Source organism: Aptenodytes forsteri, unplaced genomic scaffold, assembly GCF_000699145.1.
Source record: "Aptenodytes forsteri isolate BGI_AS27 unplaced genomic scaffold, ASM69914v1 Scaffold8, whole genome shotgun sequence".
NCBI classification, from domain to species: domain Eukaryota; kingdom Metazoa; phylum Chordata; class Aves; order Sphenisciformes; family Spheniscidae; genus Aptenodytes; species Aptenodytes forsteri.
In genome coordinates, this window is record NW_008796218.1 from 5,058,620 (window position 1) to 5,070,496 (window position 11,877).

An 11,877-nucleotide genomic window follows, 5' to 3' on the forward strand; every position below is an offset into this window, starting at 1 on the left:
ATATATATATATAAAAAAAAATTCACCATGCAGCTTAGGCATTTTTTCTTCAGTGCTTTTCCTTCCAATTCTTCCCTGCGCCACCTTTTTTTTCTTTTTCCTATCTGCTATTTTGTTTAGCTTTACTCTCCTTTACCTCTTTTGTCTTAGCCTTTTAGACCCTGAAGACCATAGCATATCCTTTCTTTCTGCTCTCTCTTCTAACAACAAAGTTGAATATGGGAGATAAAAGCAAGGATGCCTGGCTGGTTTCTTCTTATTTTACTCACCCTCCCTTAAAGGTAATGGCTATTATCATAAAGGACTAATTTGAAATACAGAGATTAGACGATGCAGTTAATTGGACTATTAGAGGAACCTGTGTTTTTATGGTAATTGCAGACACCACTATGATTTCAGAGGACTTCCAAAATGTAAGATATCCACGAATTAGCTGCTTAGACAGTCCTAGGGCCAGCTCTCTATGAAATAAATCAATCAGAGTAAAAGATGTTATTTTCAATTTTGTAAATTGAACATTATTTTTACACACATACACAACCAATATGTACAAAACACATTGGAATTTATCAGGGAAAAAAAGAAGTATTACACAAGTTAAGTACAAATTAATTTCCCTGTTTCTTAAATTGGGCAAATGATCCTAAGCAGGCTACACTAGGAATACAGAAGAGAAAAATTTTCATTATTCTGATTTCAGATACAGACAAATAATTTTCTTGTTAAAGAATTTCTTACCTGAGGTGCATTTGTAGCCACTAGAAAAGCATTCGTACGACCAGGATGATCATAATCGTGCATGGCAGCTGCTACATATAAAGCCATCAATTCCAAAGCAGGAATGTTTGATGCCAGACAACCATAACTGTCATCAGCAATAGAACAACTTTTTGAATAAATATAGCTGACTTGAATAGGGGCAATACCACTGGCTTCATCTAAGAACATTGAAAATACAAAAATAAAAGATTTTTTAGAACATTATTTCATTCATATTTTTAATACATTTTAAATGACTCAGCCAGATACTATTGCGAACATAATTATCCTTGTAATTGTGAAGCTGAATAATTGGCAAAGAAAGACTTATACTTTAAAAAAAAAAAAAGTCATACTATTGTTTACAGATAAACCAGTAATTTTGAAGAGAAGTTGAAATGCCAGTAAGTTGTAAATTTGTCATGGCCACACAGGTTGTCCAAAAGGGTAGGTGCAGTCTTACAAACACATAAAAAGCTTCAGCTGTTTCATGACATTACACAAGGAGGGCAAAATCCTACAGGACATTGTGGAGCCTGTAAGAAGCGTCCCAAAACTGGAAAGCAGAATGTTCCTGTTCTAAAACCAATTCTTTACTGAGTGCTACATACAGATATACCTCAGGATCTGTTTTTTCAGACAAGATTTCCCATTACAATGCTGAGGGATAACTATCATTCACACAAATAAAGGAGACTTTCAGAAGACCTTTGAACAGTCATAATCAGGAAAAAGAAATATTTTTAATCACCACAGTCAGAGCTCACTCTTGCCATGCAATTTTAGAAAAAGAGATGCAGACTTTACAATTTTGGCAATATGTGTGGGGCACATATTACTGCCCTCATTGGAAGAGGAGAAGAAGGAAGAAAAGATTTGCCTTGGTCCTTGAAACTGTATGGTGCCTTAGAAGACATAAAACAGAGGAAGTCACTCTCTTTGCAGCTACAGTTCATTCATGCTGCAGAAGGCTGGTTCAGAGGAACGTTTCAGCAAGCACAGAAGGCAATTTGGTGGGACAAGGGACACTGGCCATCTAGTCTATGTCTCTTTATTGCATAGCAGCCATAACAACCTAAGCTTTTAATTATTAAAAAGCACTTGTAGGTATTTGTTCCATGGGAGGGAATGAACAGAAGGAGAAAAACTAACAAAAATGTACATCTCAGAGTCCAAACTACAGATTTTGGAAAATCCACATGGATACCAATGGTTACACATTACTGTTAAGGTCTCTGTCACTTTTTTGCCTTCCCCTTACTGTCATGCTGCTAAAGACCTCCTGCTCTTAATGCAGACCTGGAATTTCATTCCCTTCTTAAAATGACAGCACTAAAAGAGCATTCTACAGTTTCTCTCCAACCTCAATAAGGCTAAGAAAGGATCAGTCAGCATCTCCCTTAGTATTTCTATAGTTTGTCCATTTCTTGAACTTGCAGACCTATAGGAAAAGCTCTGGGGACAGTGGAAACTATGGCAAAAGGAAATAAACCCATTAAGTTGGAAATATTTGCGTGATAAAGAGATTCACAGTTTTATTTTCCTCTTTCCCCTGGACAAAGTCACTACTTAAAAAAAAAATTAAAAAAAAAGCAATAGTACTTATTTCATCACTGCATAATAAAAAGGGGCTCTTTTGCCTTAATGGAAAACACAAGGATTAAAAATTCTAGTAAAGTTTATACTGGAAGAGTTCCAAAGCAATAAGACTATAATTTCTTATTTTAATTTTACTTTCTTGTAAAGAGAAGCAAAAGGATTTTTATAATTTTTCTTTCATCCAGTCAAGTCTCCAGTCCCAACCCTTTTAACACTTAGAGAAAGAAAATGCAATAGGGTGCAATCAGTGGATATGGACAAAGTTGGAAAAAAGAGAAAGGTGACAGCAGAGGGGCTAATTAGTAAGGAAGAAATAACACATACTGTATGACATTCTGTACAGTTCACAAATTACTTCTTAAAATTACAGTCCTGTAAAAGCCACGACTTGCATCTTGTCTTTTTTACTGCACATATAAAATAGAGTTCTTAGAGAGTGCTTGATTTCCCCATTTTATTTTTCTTAAATACATACATTTTAGTATAAAATTGTATATTTAGAATAATTATACTTTACTTACAGTATATATTTTAGTAAAAACTACAAATCTAAATTTAAAAGTTAATTCCATGAAGCCACAGACAACACAAAACCAAGTTTCATTAGAACTAATGTCATACAAAATTTGCATTTGAAGTCTTTATTTCTCTTTCAGGGATGCTCTTACGCAGTTATTGTTAGGGCAGTCACTTCAATGCCTGAACATCTGCATGTGATATCTAATACAGAATTCTGAAATACTCATTTTTACACTAAAACCATTAAGGAGAACTACAATTAAGTTAAATACTTTTACTTTGGTATTTTTTCTTTGGTCTATTTAATTTCCCAATGAAGTTAAGAAATATTAGTCTAATCTATTTCAAATGCTAAAAATTTGCTGACTGTAGCAGTATACAGAGGTTTCATTCAGCACAGAAAATTTATTAAGTGAACCTGTATTCTTGGCTAACAAACTAACCACACTCATCCAGTATGTTTTCTAAAAACCTACTGCATGATATTTCTGAATGGTGTGTACTAACACTGAGATATTTCTACTGCCTTATACTAAAATACAAAAAAATATTTGAGTTATAATAATTAGATATTTTCTTCCAGAGTAATTTGTTTTACCTATTGTAGTTTCATTAAAACATTCTTACAGCAAAAGGAAAAAAATAACCTATGTGAATACACACCCATATCACTTTCCATTATATGCTCATTATGAATTTGCTGAAATCCAGGAATGGGCCGTGTTGTCAGATACCATACCGCATGAAGAACATCTGTGGCATGTATACGATTGTGATCTGAAAATTATCAAAATATAATAAAAAATATTATCTGAAATATTATCAAAAGGAACAAAGAAAAAAAAAGAAACATAATGTACCAAATTTACTGTAGGGGAGATTTTGATTAAATATAAAAAGGAAAAATTTAATTTAAATTGTAGTAGAGGCTATTATCACCAAAGGTTTTTAAGAAACAAGTTAGATAAACATCAAACATCCTCTAAGCATACTTCATCCTACCTGAGAGTCAGGAAGGGATTAAGTAGCCTTTTGAATCAGTGATGGTGAGCCACTAGCATTGCTTCCAATCTGATATCTACAAGCACCTGGGTTGGTGCAAACATCTGTGACATAGGGGGAGGGGGGTGGGGGTTTTGTTTTCTTTGCTTTCCAATAAATTTGGCTGCCCTAAACAGCAAGATGAATAATTACTGTCAAAATTCTATATTTTCTTATTATCCTATTACAGGCCTGAACCTAATTTCTGTTAAATCAACAAATTTTCTCCCACTGACTTCAGTATGTTTGATTCAACTACTCATTCAAATTCCTTAAAATTATATTCAACCTACATATTAACAAATTCAGTTTTGGAGTCCACCATTTTTTTGCAGCAATTCATTAAATCAGTTCTAAATTCTGACAAATGCATTAATTAAAAATATACTAAGTTCAGACATTGTCTACCTCTGTATTAAACATTAAACTAATAGACACACTAAAGAGATACACTAATATAAAAGAAGAACATATCTAATTGGATAGTACTTACAGGGAATATCTCGGTAGCCATTTTCTAGTGCACGGAAGTAATTCATGAATTCTTGAGTTGGGATTTTGAAAACTTCAAACAAACCAGTGTCTTGAAACAAGGTATAAGTTACCTAAATACATATTAAAGTGGATTTTAGTCTGAAAAATAGACCTAAGCATATTCTGCTTTTTCAACTTTAAAAATATTACTGTTTTTAAAATTTTCCTTGCTGATAGAGATGGAAATTACAAAATTCCATTAAAGATTATCTGAAAGCTATTGTCATAGAGATACGTTTAATGATTTTTTAGCACAAAAATGGGGGGGGTTATCATCCTCTCAAATAGAGAATAATAAAAGCTTTTATTTCTTTACTGATAAATTCTATGCACAACTGATTATTTTTAATAATATTCTCCAAAATGTTCATAATGTTAAAGAACTCATGCTTTATTCCATTAGTGACCTAAAAAGAATACATCTATATTCTTACTTATTATTGAAAAATTCAAATTACTTAACTATAGTAGCAGAGCCATTAATATAAAGAAAACCCAACATTGTATTTATTTTTGAGACTTTGGCAAAGAAATTCTATTTCTTTTATTCAGTATGACTCATCTTGGGTATCTTTAACAAAGCTAGCTGGTAAATTAAAAAATATTTCAAAAATGTACTCAGAACATCCACACATGTATATACTGTGCAAATATATTATGGTTTACAAGTAGAACTTAGTGACTACAAAAGACCTAACCCCCCCAAGACTGCAAATATTAAGAAAGCTTTTCAAAACAAGTCACTGCTACTCATTTTTGTCACTTCTTTCCCAGACACTTGAGAGAATGAATAAGTTCTGAAGTGTGGGAGGTGCTCAAAGGAACACGAGAGCAAAATGAGGGGACATCCATCCCTCTCATTCCACCTGTCCCAACCATTCCCCTTACACATACCCAATCTGAGAACCTTACAAGTGATGATGGTAAAATACAGTTTTTAATTGGCTCTTAAGTAAGATATGTATCAGATGCTTACAGCACAACAGACAAAAGGACTGGGGCAGGAGGAGGAGAAGGACAAGTAGTACACATACATACAATATCAGGAAGAACTGATACAGAAATTCTGGTAAAGTAGAAACCTGCACACTTAAGTACTTACAGGTTTGAACTATCCCCTAGATTGCACACAAATGAAATGCAAGCTAATGTGGATCACAGAGTACTAGTATACTACAATAAAAACACCACTCAAAAGTGGATTGTGGCATTCTAGTCTGTACATTAACAGTTGTCACTAGCTGAGGTGACAAAAGACCTGAAAACATTTGATTAAACAAGACTAACTGAAGATTTAAAACAATACAGAATATTGTGTATTATGAAAGAAAAGACAGTGTCTAATGACAAAAATGAAATTATCCCCATTGTTTTTTCCGGTCTTCAGTATAGGTGCAGGCCTATGGTTGCAACTGCACCTGAGTGCTTCTAACCTGTTTCCTTCCCTCCAGCTGATTGTTCCTAATGCTACCGTTGAACAAGAGTAACATGCATTCTACTCCAGGGTAGGAAATTAAGATACTGGCAATAAAAATATTTTGTGGTCAGATCAGAAGCAAATCCAGCTCATACTATAGCTCCATGATTGCTAAATCCAGTATAAAGAGACAGAAGCTTCCAGATGACACTGATGAATGGGAGAGGCTGGGGAAGAGCAAACAGTATCATACTTTTGCACCTGCCAGTAGATTGGCTTCAGCACAACATGAAACTGCACGAAAGAGCTTAGTAATAAGTCAGAAGGAGATAAAAGGGATACTACATGCAGAAAGCAGCATGGAAAAAAAATCCCATTGTTTGTAGGATCAAGAGGCAAAAGACTGCCTAAAAGATCACTTCTCTTCCCCCACAGGTGTAGCTCTGGCAGAAATATTTTACTGAAATAAAGAAAAAAGAAATGGTTGACAAACAAGGTATTAATTCTGAAAGCAGGAGACAATTTTTCATAGGAAATGGCATATTACTACAAAACCTAGTAAGTGTGAATCTAACCTATTTTTACATTGAGAATAAAACTCAGAAAATTTGGAGCAAGCTGTCTATAGATAAATCACTTCTTATGGTTTACAATGAGATGGAGTACATGAGAAATGATATTTCTACTTTTCAAGTTAGCATTCATATACATGTTGACTGCAAAACTTCTTCACGGTTTAAATAAACTATATAAGCACGACAGCTTTACACACCCTCCCTCATATAATAAAAGACAACAAACCTGGCTAAGAATCCTTCCAGACTGGTCTCCCATTTCTTGTACAAGGTCAAAAATCTGGAAATTCCAATTGTTCATCTTCTCCATTAGTGAATCATGGTCTAATAACATTGTTTCTAATGGAGGACTCTGCTCCACCTGTATGAGAGTAAGATACTTTATCATCTCTAAAATAACAATGAAAACGAATGTCAGTTGTATTGGCAAAAAAAGCCATGAAAATGATAAATCATTATTGAACTTATTGAATGGTACTGTAACTATGGCTATGAGAAAATCATAAATCAGTAGTACAAATAGCACAGTTAAGGGCTTGACTTTTCATATTTTGGGGCAGCAGATTCCAGGGCTTTCTGAGATGGTGCTAAATTTTCATTCTTATTTCTTTTTAAACAAGATGAGTTAATAAAACAAAGCAAAAATATGCATAGGCTAATAAAATATTTACTGAGCTTTAACAGTTCCTCAATTGAACAAGCTTTAAAAAAATTGAACAAGCTTTAAAAAAATTGATGCATAAACCCAAAATGTTAGTAAAGCTTAAACCATTTGTCTCCCTGCACTTCCAAAATACTGCACTGTATGAACATTCATTTGTAAGTCTCAGCAAAACTGTCACATCTTTCATAAAATTCCAAGAGAAAATACTAGTCAATCAGTGTTTGAGTATACTATCAACATTAAATCTACACAAATAAATTTTGATCAACAAAAAATTAATAAAATCACCATCTTTCTTGTCATTTGCTAGTGAAATTTATGCAAGCTGGAAATACACAATTGTTAAATGAAATTTGAATTCCAACGATAGGATCATAGAATCATAGAATAGTTTGGGTTGGAAGGGACCTCTAAAGGTCATCTAGTCCAAGCCCCCTGCCGTGGGCAGGGACATCTTCAACTAGAGCAGGTTGCTCAGAGCCCCGTCCAACCTGACCTTGAATGTTTCCAGGGATGGGGCATCCACCACCTCTCTGGGCAACCTCTTCCAGTGTTTCACCACCCTCAGCGTCAAAAATTTCTTCCTTTTATCTACTCTCAATCTCCCCCCCTCTAGTTTAAAGCCATTCCCCCTTGTCCTGTCGCAACAGGCCCTGCTAAAAAGTTTGCCGCCATCTTTTTTATAAGCCCCCTTTAAGTACTGATAGGCTTCTTAGCAATGCAAAAACCTCTTTACAGCATATTAGAAATGATAAAGAAATACTATATTGATAAAAGTTATTGCAAGTTTTTTTTGCAATTACATGCTTACAAGCAGATTATTTTGTGTTTGATCGACCATTTCCTTCCTTTCATCTTTTTTCTTCTCTGTATGGTGGAAAGATTCTTTTGAAACACTAGCACTTCCAATTTCACCTTAAAGAAAATGCATACATAAATACTATATCAATAATTTATTTGTAAATTACTACCATCTAATAATTCTTGAACTAATCATACAGATTCTTCACAGAAATATAAGTAATAGCTTGTTTCTAAACCATCTTTAAGAAATTAACAACAAAAAAGTTGTAAAGGACAAAATTTATTAGACAAAACTTATTTGAAGATTGAGAAAAGCTAGAGGCATAACTTTTTACTTGCAAAAATTGGTTCAGTGATTAGGTTAGCTGAGACGGCAGAGAACTTGTTTGATATATGGAATACGGAACTATAAAGCTATGAGTGGAAGCCTATTATAAAATTCTTACTCTGAAGCAGGCAATATTTTAGATTATCTTGATTATCCTAAGTCACAAACTAAAATAAAATACATGTATATGAGTTACTTAAAGTATAGGAAAAATTTCATGTAGAAATATAAAAAATTTAATTTGCTTTAAAAAAAAATAAAAGCAAGTTGCTATAAAATATTTGTCTATTTTGAAATCCCACCTGATTTTCTGACTTTATATTCTGCAAATTCTGGTTCTGGTGTTGGAACAGGCTTGAGTATCTGACGTCCACAGCTTACAGAATACATGAAAAATATTTATAACATTCAGTAATTTTCTTCTTTTGCTACTACTGTGTTGTACTGAAAAATATCTGCAAATTACTTTTCTAAAAAAGGCATGCTTTTGAAGGTTCCTCCACCAAGTGACCTTAGTATTTTCTCCTAAATTTGGTACATACAGATTTAGTCTGTACTTAGAAAATAATCAACGATCACCTCCCCTGGACTCACCTCCACGAATTAATAAAGTAGAGCTAATTATATAGAAAGTATTCAGAAATACAGAATTCAATTCCCAGGTAGGAAGTCCTCCTTTTCTAAAAATCTCTAAAATATTGTTACTCTACAACAACTGCTGCTTTCAAGGGTAAGCCATTTCAAATCAATGGCATACATACAGCATTCTTTAGTCTCCCCTGGATAATATAGTTACAGATTATTATGAGATAATATGCCTTTTTTTCAATACTAGTAGATGATAGGTCTTGTTATATTTTTTCATTTTAATTGTATTATTTTCAATGCATATGAAGTTACTATAAACGTAACAGAGTTTACAGTACCTGCTACACATATAACCTACAGGTGTTTTAACTTGCTGCTGAAAATCTGGAGAACTAAATGTGTATCCTGGAGGCTTATGTATATTAATGCTTGGTTTTGTAAGAAAATCAGCAGTATCAGGAAATTCTACAGGTGACCAGCTGCTGAAAGCCCCACTGGAGACAGATCCATGACTAGGTGAACCCACAGGACTCAGGCCAGGAGAAGCACCTTCCAAAACAAACATTATATGGGGTTCAGATTACAATAAAAACATTACTGTTTAGAAAGACTGAAATTAAATTACAAGAACCATTATAAATTGTAAAGAATGTGCAAGTTTTCAAAACACGGTGTATAGTTCACACTGTTAAACACACATGAAGTAGCTAGATCTATTCCAAGTTTTAAGATCTACAACTATGCAGCAGTCTAGGCTACACATCTGAATGGGCAAACTATGTAACATGTTATAACATCTGGCTTTCAAAGGTTTGGTTTTGTTTTTACCTTTGGAAAAACGTAATCAGTAGCTGAAACTTTCCATATTCCTTTCTGATTCAGGATTGCTTTTTTAAATTCTCCAGAAAAAAATCATCAAAGCCAATTCAGTATTGATAACTGACCTAGACAAAAATCTTTTACCTCATTGTTTTGCAATAAAGAAAAAATATGCTTGAGACATTTTTAAAAACAAAGTAAAAACCCAAAATGTTGTAACCATATTTTTGAAGCAAGTGATTAAAGTGGGCAGATACTGGCCTTTTTTGACAGTGATGTAACTTTTTTTATTGGCATGATAATCTATCTAAATCTGCCTAATAGACCATTGGGGGGGGGGGGGGCATCTTCCTTAGGTCCATGAAATTCCTCATTCCTGTTCAAACAGTAAGCTAGGGCTTACTTCAGGCTTCTGTCTGTGAAATCTAGGAAAGAAAGCTGGTAAACCCGGACTTTGGCTACTCTGCGCCTAACACGAATTTACAACAAAATCTTGCATTAAGCCAAAACATCATTTCTTTCCCTTGTGAAAATATACAAAAGACAGGTTATCTAGAAGTGCCCAAGGTAAGTTATAGCCATTGTAAACATACTTTTATCAAAAAGAATAAAGTGCCCATGAGTAAAATAATGAGGTATTCTGTGGACTTTCCAAAGCTGAGTCACTTATTCTGCTGCAAACTATGAAGCAAAAACTCCATCATAAGTTTTATTACTGTACAGTGCCTGATAACAAATTACTAAGAGAATATACAGTATTGCCTTAAACAAGGAATGTATAGATTATACACTTCCAACAGTGTCATAGGCTACACTGACTTGACTCACACACCCTAAGAGTAGTATGTAATCACATTTTGTTACAGTAAAAGACAAGATTTTTCAAAGTTCACATTGGTAGATGCAGGGACAGAAGTTTTAGAAAGCAAATGTCACTTCACTGCTGCAAAGAAAGATCTGGAAAGTTGAGAAAAAATTTGTAAACTCCCTTCCAGAACTAAACCACATTAATACTCTAATGTTGATTACTTAATTTCATCCTTTTTACATGTACACATTCAGCAGGTTTTAATGCATATCATTGCACCCTGTATTTTCCACAAGATTCAAAGTATTAAAGTGCAGAAGGCAGCCCAGCTTTTTATGAAGACAGAACCATTGAGAATGTGCAACAATGTGTTTACATGCAGATCTGGCCTGAGTTTGCGTGTTTCTTGGTGTTTAGAAGAGTGAAAGGAAAACAACCAAGCCATCAGTAAATAATACAGAGAAAACTGGTGAGTTTTGGGGTTTTTAAAGAAAAAATTAAAAAGTGCATTCATCTCTCTCAATCCAACCTGCATGTTTAAACTTTTATAAAACAAAATTATTAGACAGGTTTGCTTTTAAAGCATACTAAAATGGATGGGCAGAAACGTCAGAAGAAGTAGTTTTGAAGTTTTCACTTAATATGGGCAAACAGACCAGTTATAATCTCTGAAATACTGATATACACATTATTTCAGCACTCCTGTTACAGTATCTACTAGGTTATTACACTGACAGCGTTAGAATAAAATCTACTCCAACTCCGTCCAAAATTTGTTTAAATATTCATCTCAGATGGCTATCAGGTATTTAGGAGCGTCTAAGTGACACCGTTCTATTACAAAAAGCATAATTACTAAAAAAAAAGTCCCTTATTAATGTATGTGCATGTTGCAATTTTCAACAGGTACCAACCATACTGAACATCATAACATTTTGCAGCTACATGCATTAGGTGAACAGCTGAGATTTCTACAAAGCCGATGTTAACTGTAATTTTGAGTATTCTCAGAAGCAGATTCAAAATAAAATATTTTTTAAATATATGCAACATGCTGATGTTCTTTTAGTACTACATTTACATGAAAAAAACACCAGTTATAATACATGATGTGCTAACTACTACCTTGACATCCTGCCACTAAGCTATACAAATTGCATGATCTTACCTGCTCGTCTGGGACCTATATGATGAGTCAATGTCATAGAAGATGATCTTTGTTTTGGTATTGTCAGCAAGTTTGCACCAAAAGACCCATTTGAATGAGATCCTTGGCTGAAAATAAAACAGTAAGATTTTTTTTTCTTTCCTACCTTGTCTTCCATTTTTATTAAATAAAATGCTTATAAAACGGCCAGACTGTTCTGTTACAGGTCATAGAATCATAGAATCATAGAATCATTGAGGTTGGAAAAGACCTCT

At 33.8% G+C, this 11,877-nt stretch overlaps 1 protein-coding gene across 1 annotated transcript in view; it reads right to left on the reverse strand.

Annotated features, from left to right (window-relative positions):
• Positions 1–11,877, reverse strand: part of PDE3B (phosphodiesterase 3B) — a 109,686-nt gene that overhangs the window by 4,059 nt on the left and 93,750 nt on the right. The window contains exons 6-13 of the mRNA XM_009288896.1: positions 11,624–11,730; positions 9,167–9,377; positions 8,543–8,616; positions 7,920–8,023; positions 6,671–6,805; positions 4,412–4,523; positions 3,541–3,654; positions 737–938 (exon numbers count right to left, since the gene is read on the reverse strand). Coding sequence (XP_009287171.1) covers positions 737–938; positions 3,541–3,654; positions 4,412–4,523; positions 6,671–6,805; positions 7,920–8,023; positions 8,543–8,616; positions 9,167–9,377; positions 11,624–11,730 — 1,059 coding nt within the window. The remainder of the gene's footprint in view (positions 1–736; positions 939–3,540; positions 3,655–4,411; positions 4,524–6,670; positions 6,806–7,919; positions 8,024–8,542; positions 8,617–9,166; positions 9,378–11,623; positions 11,731–11,877) is intronic.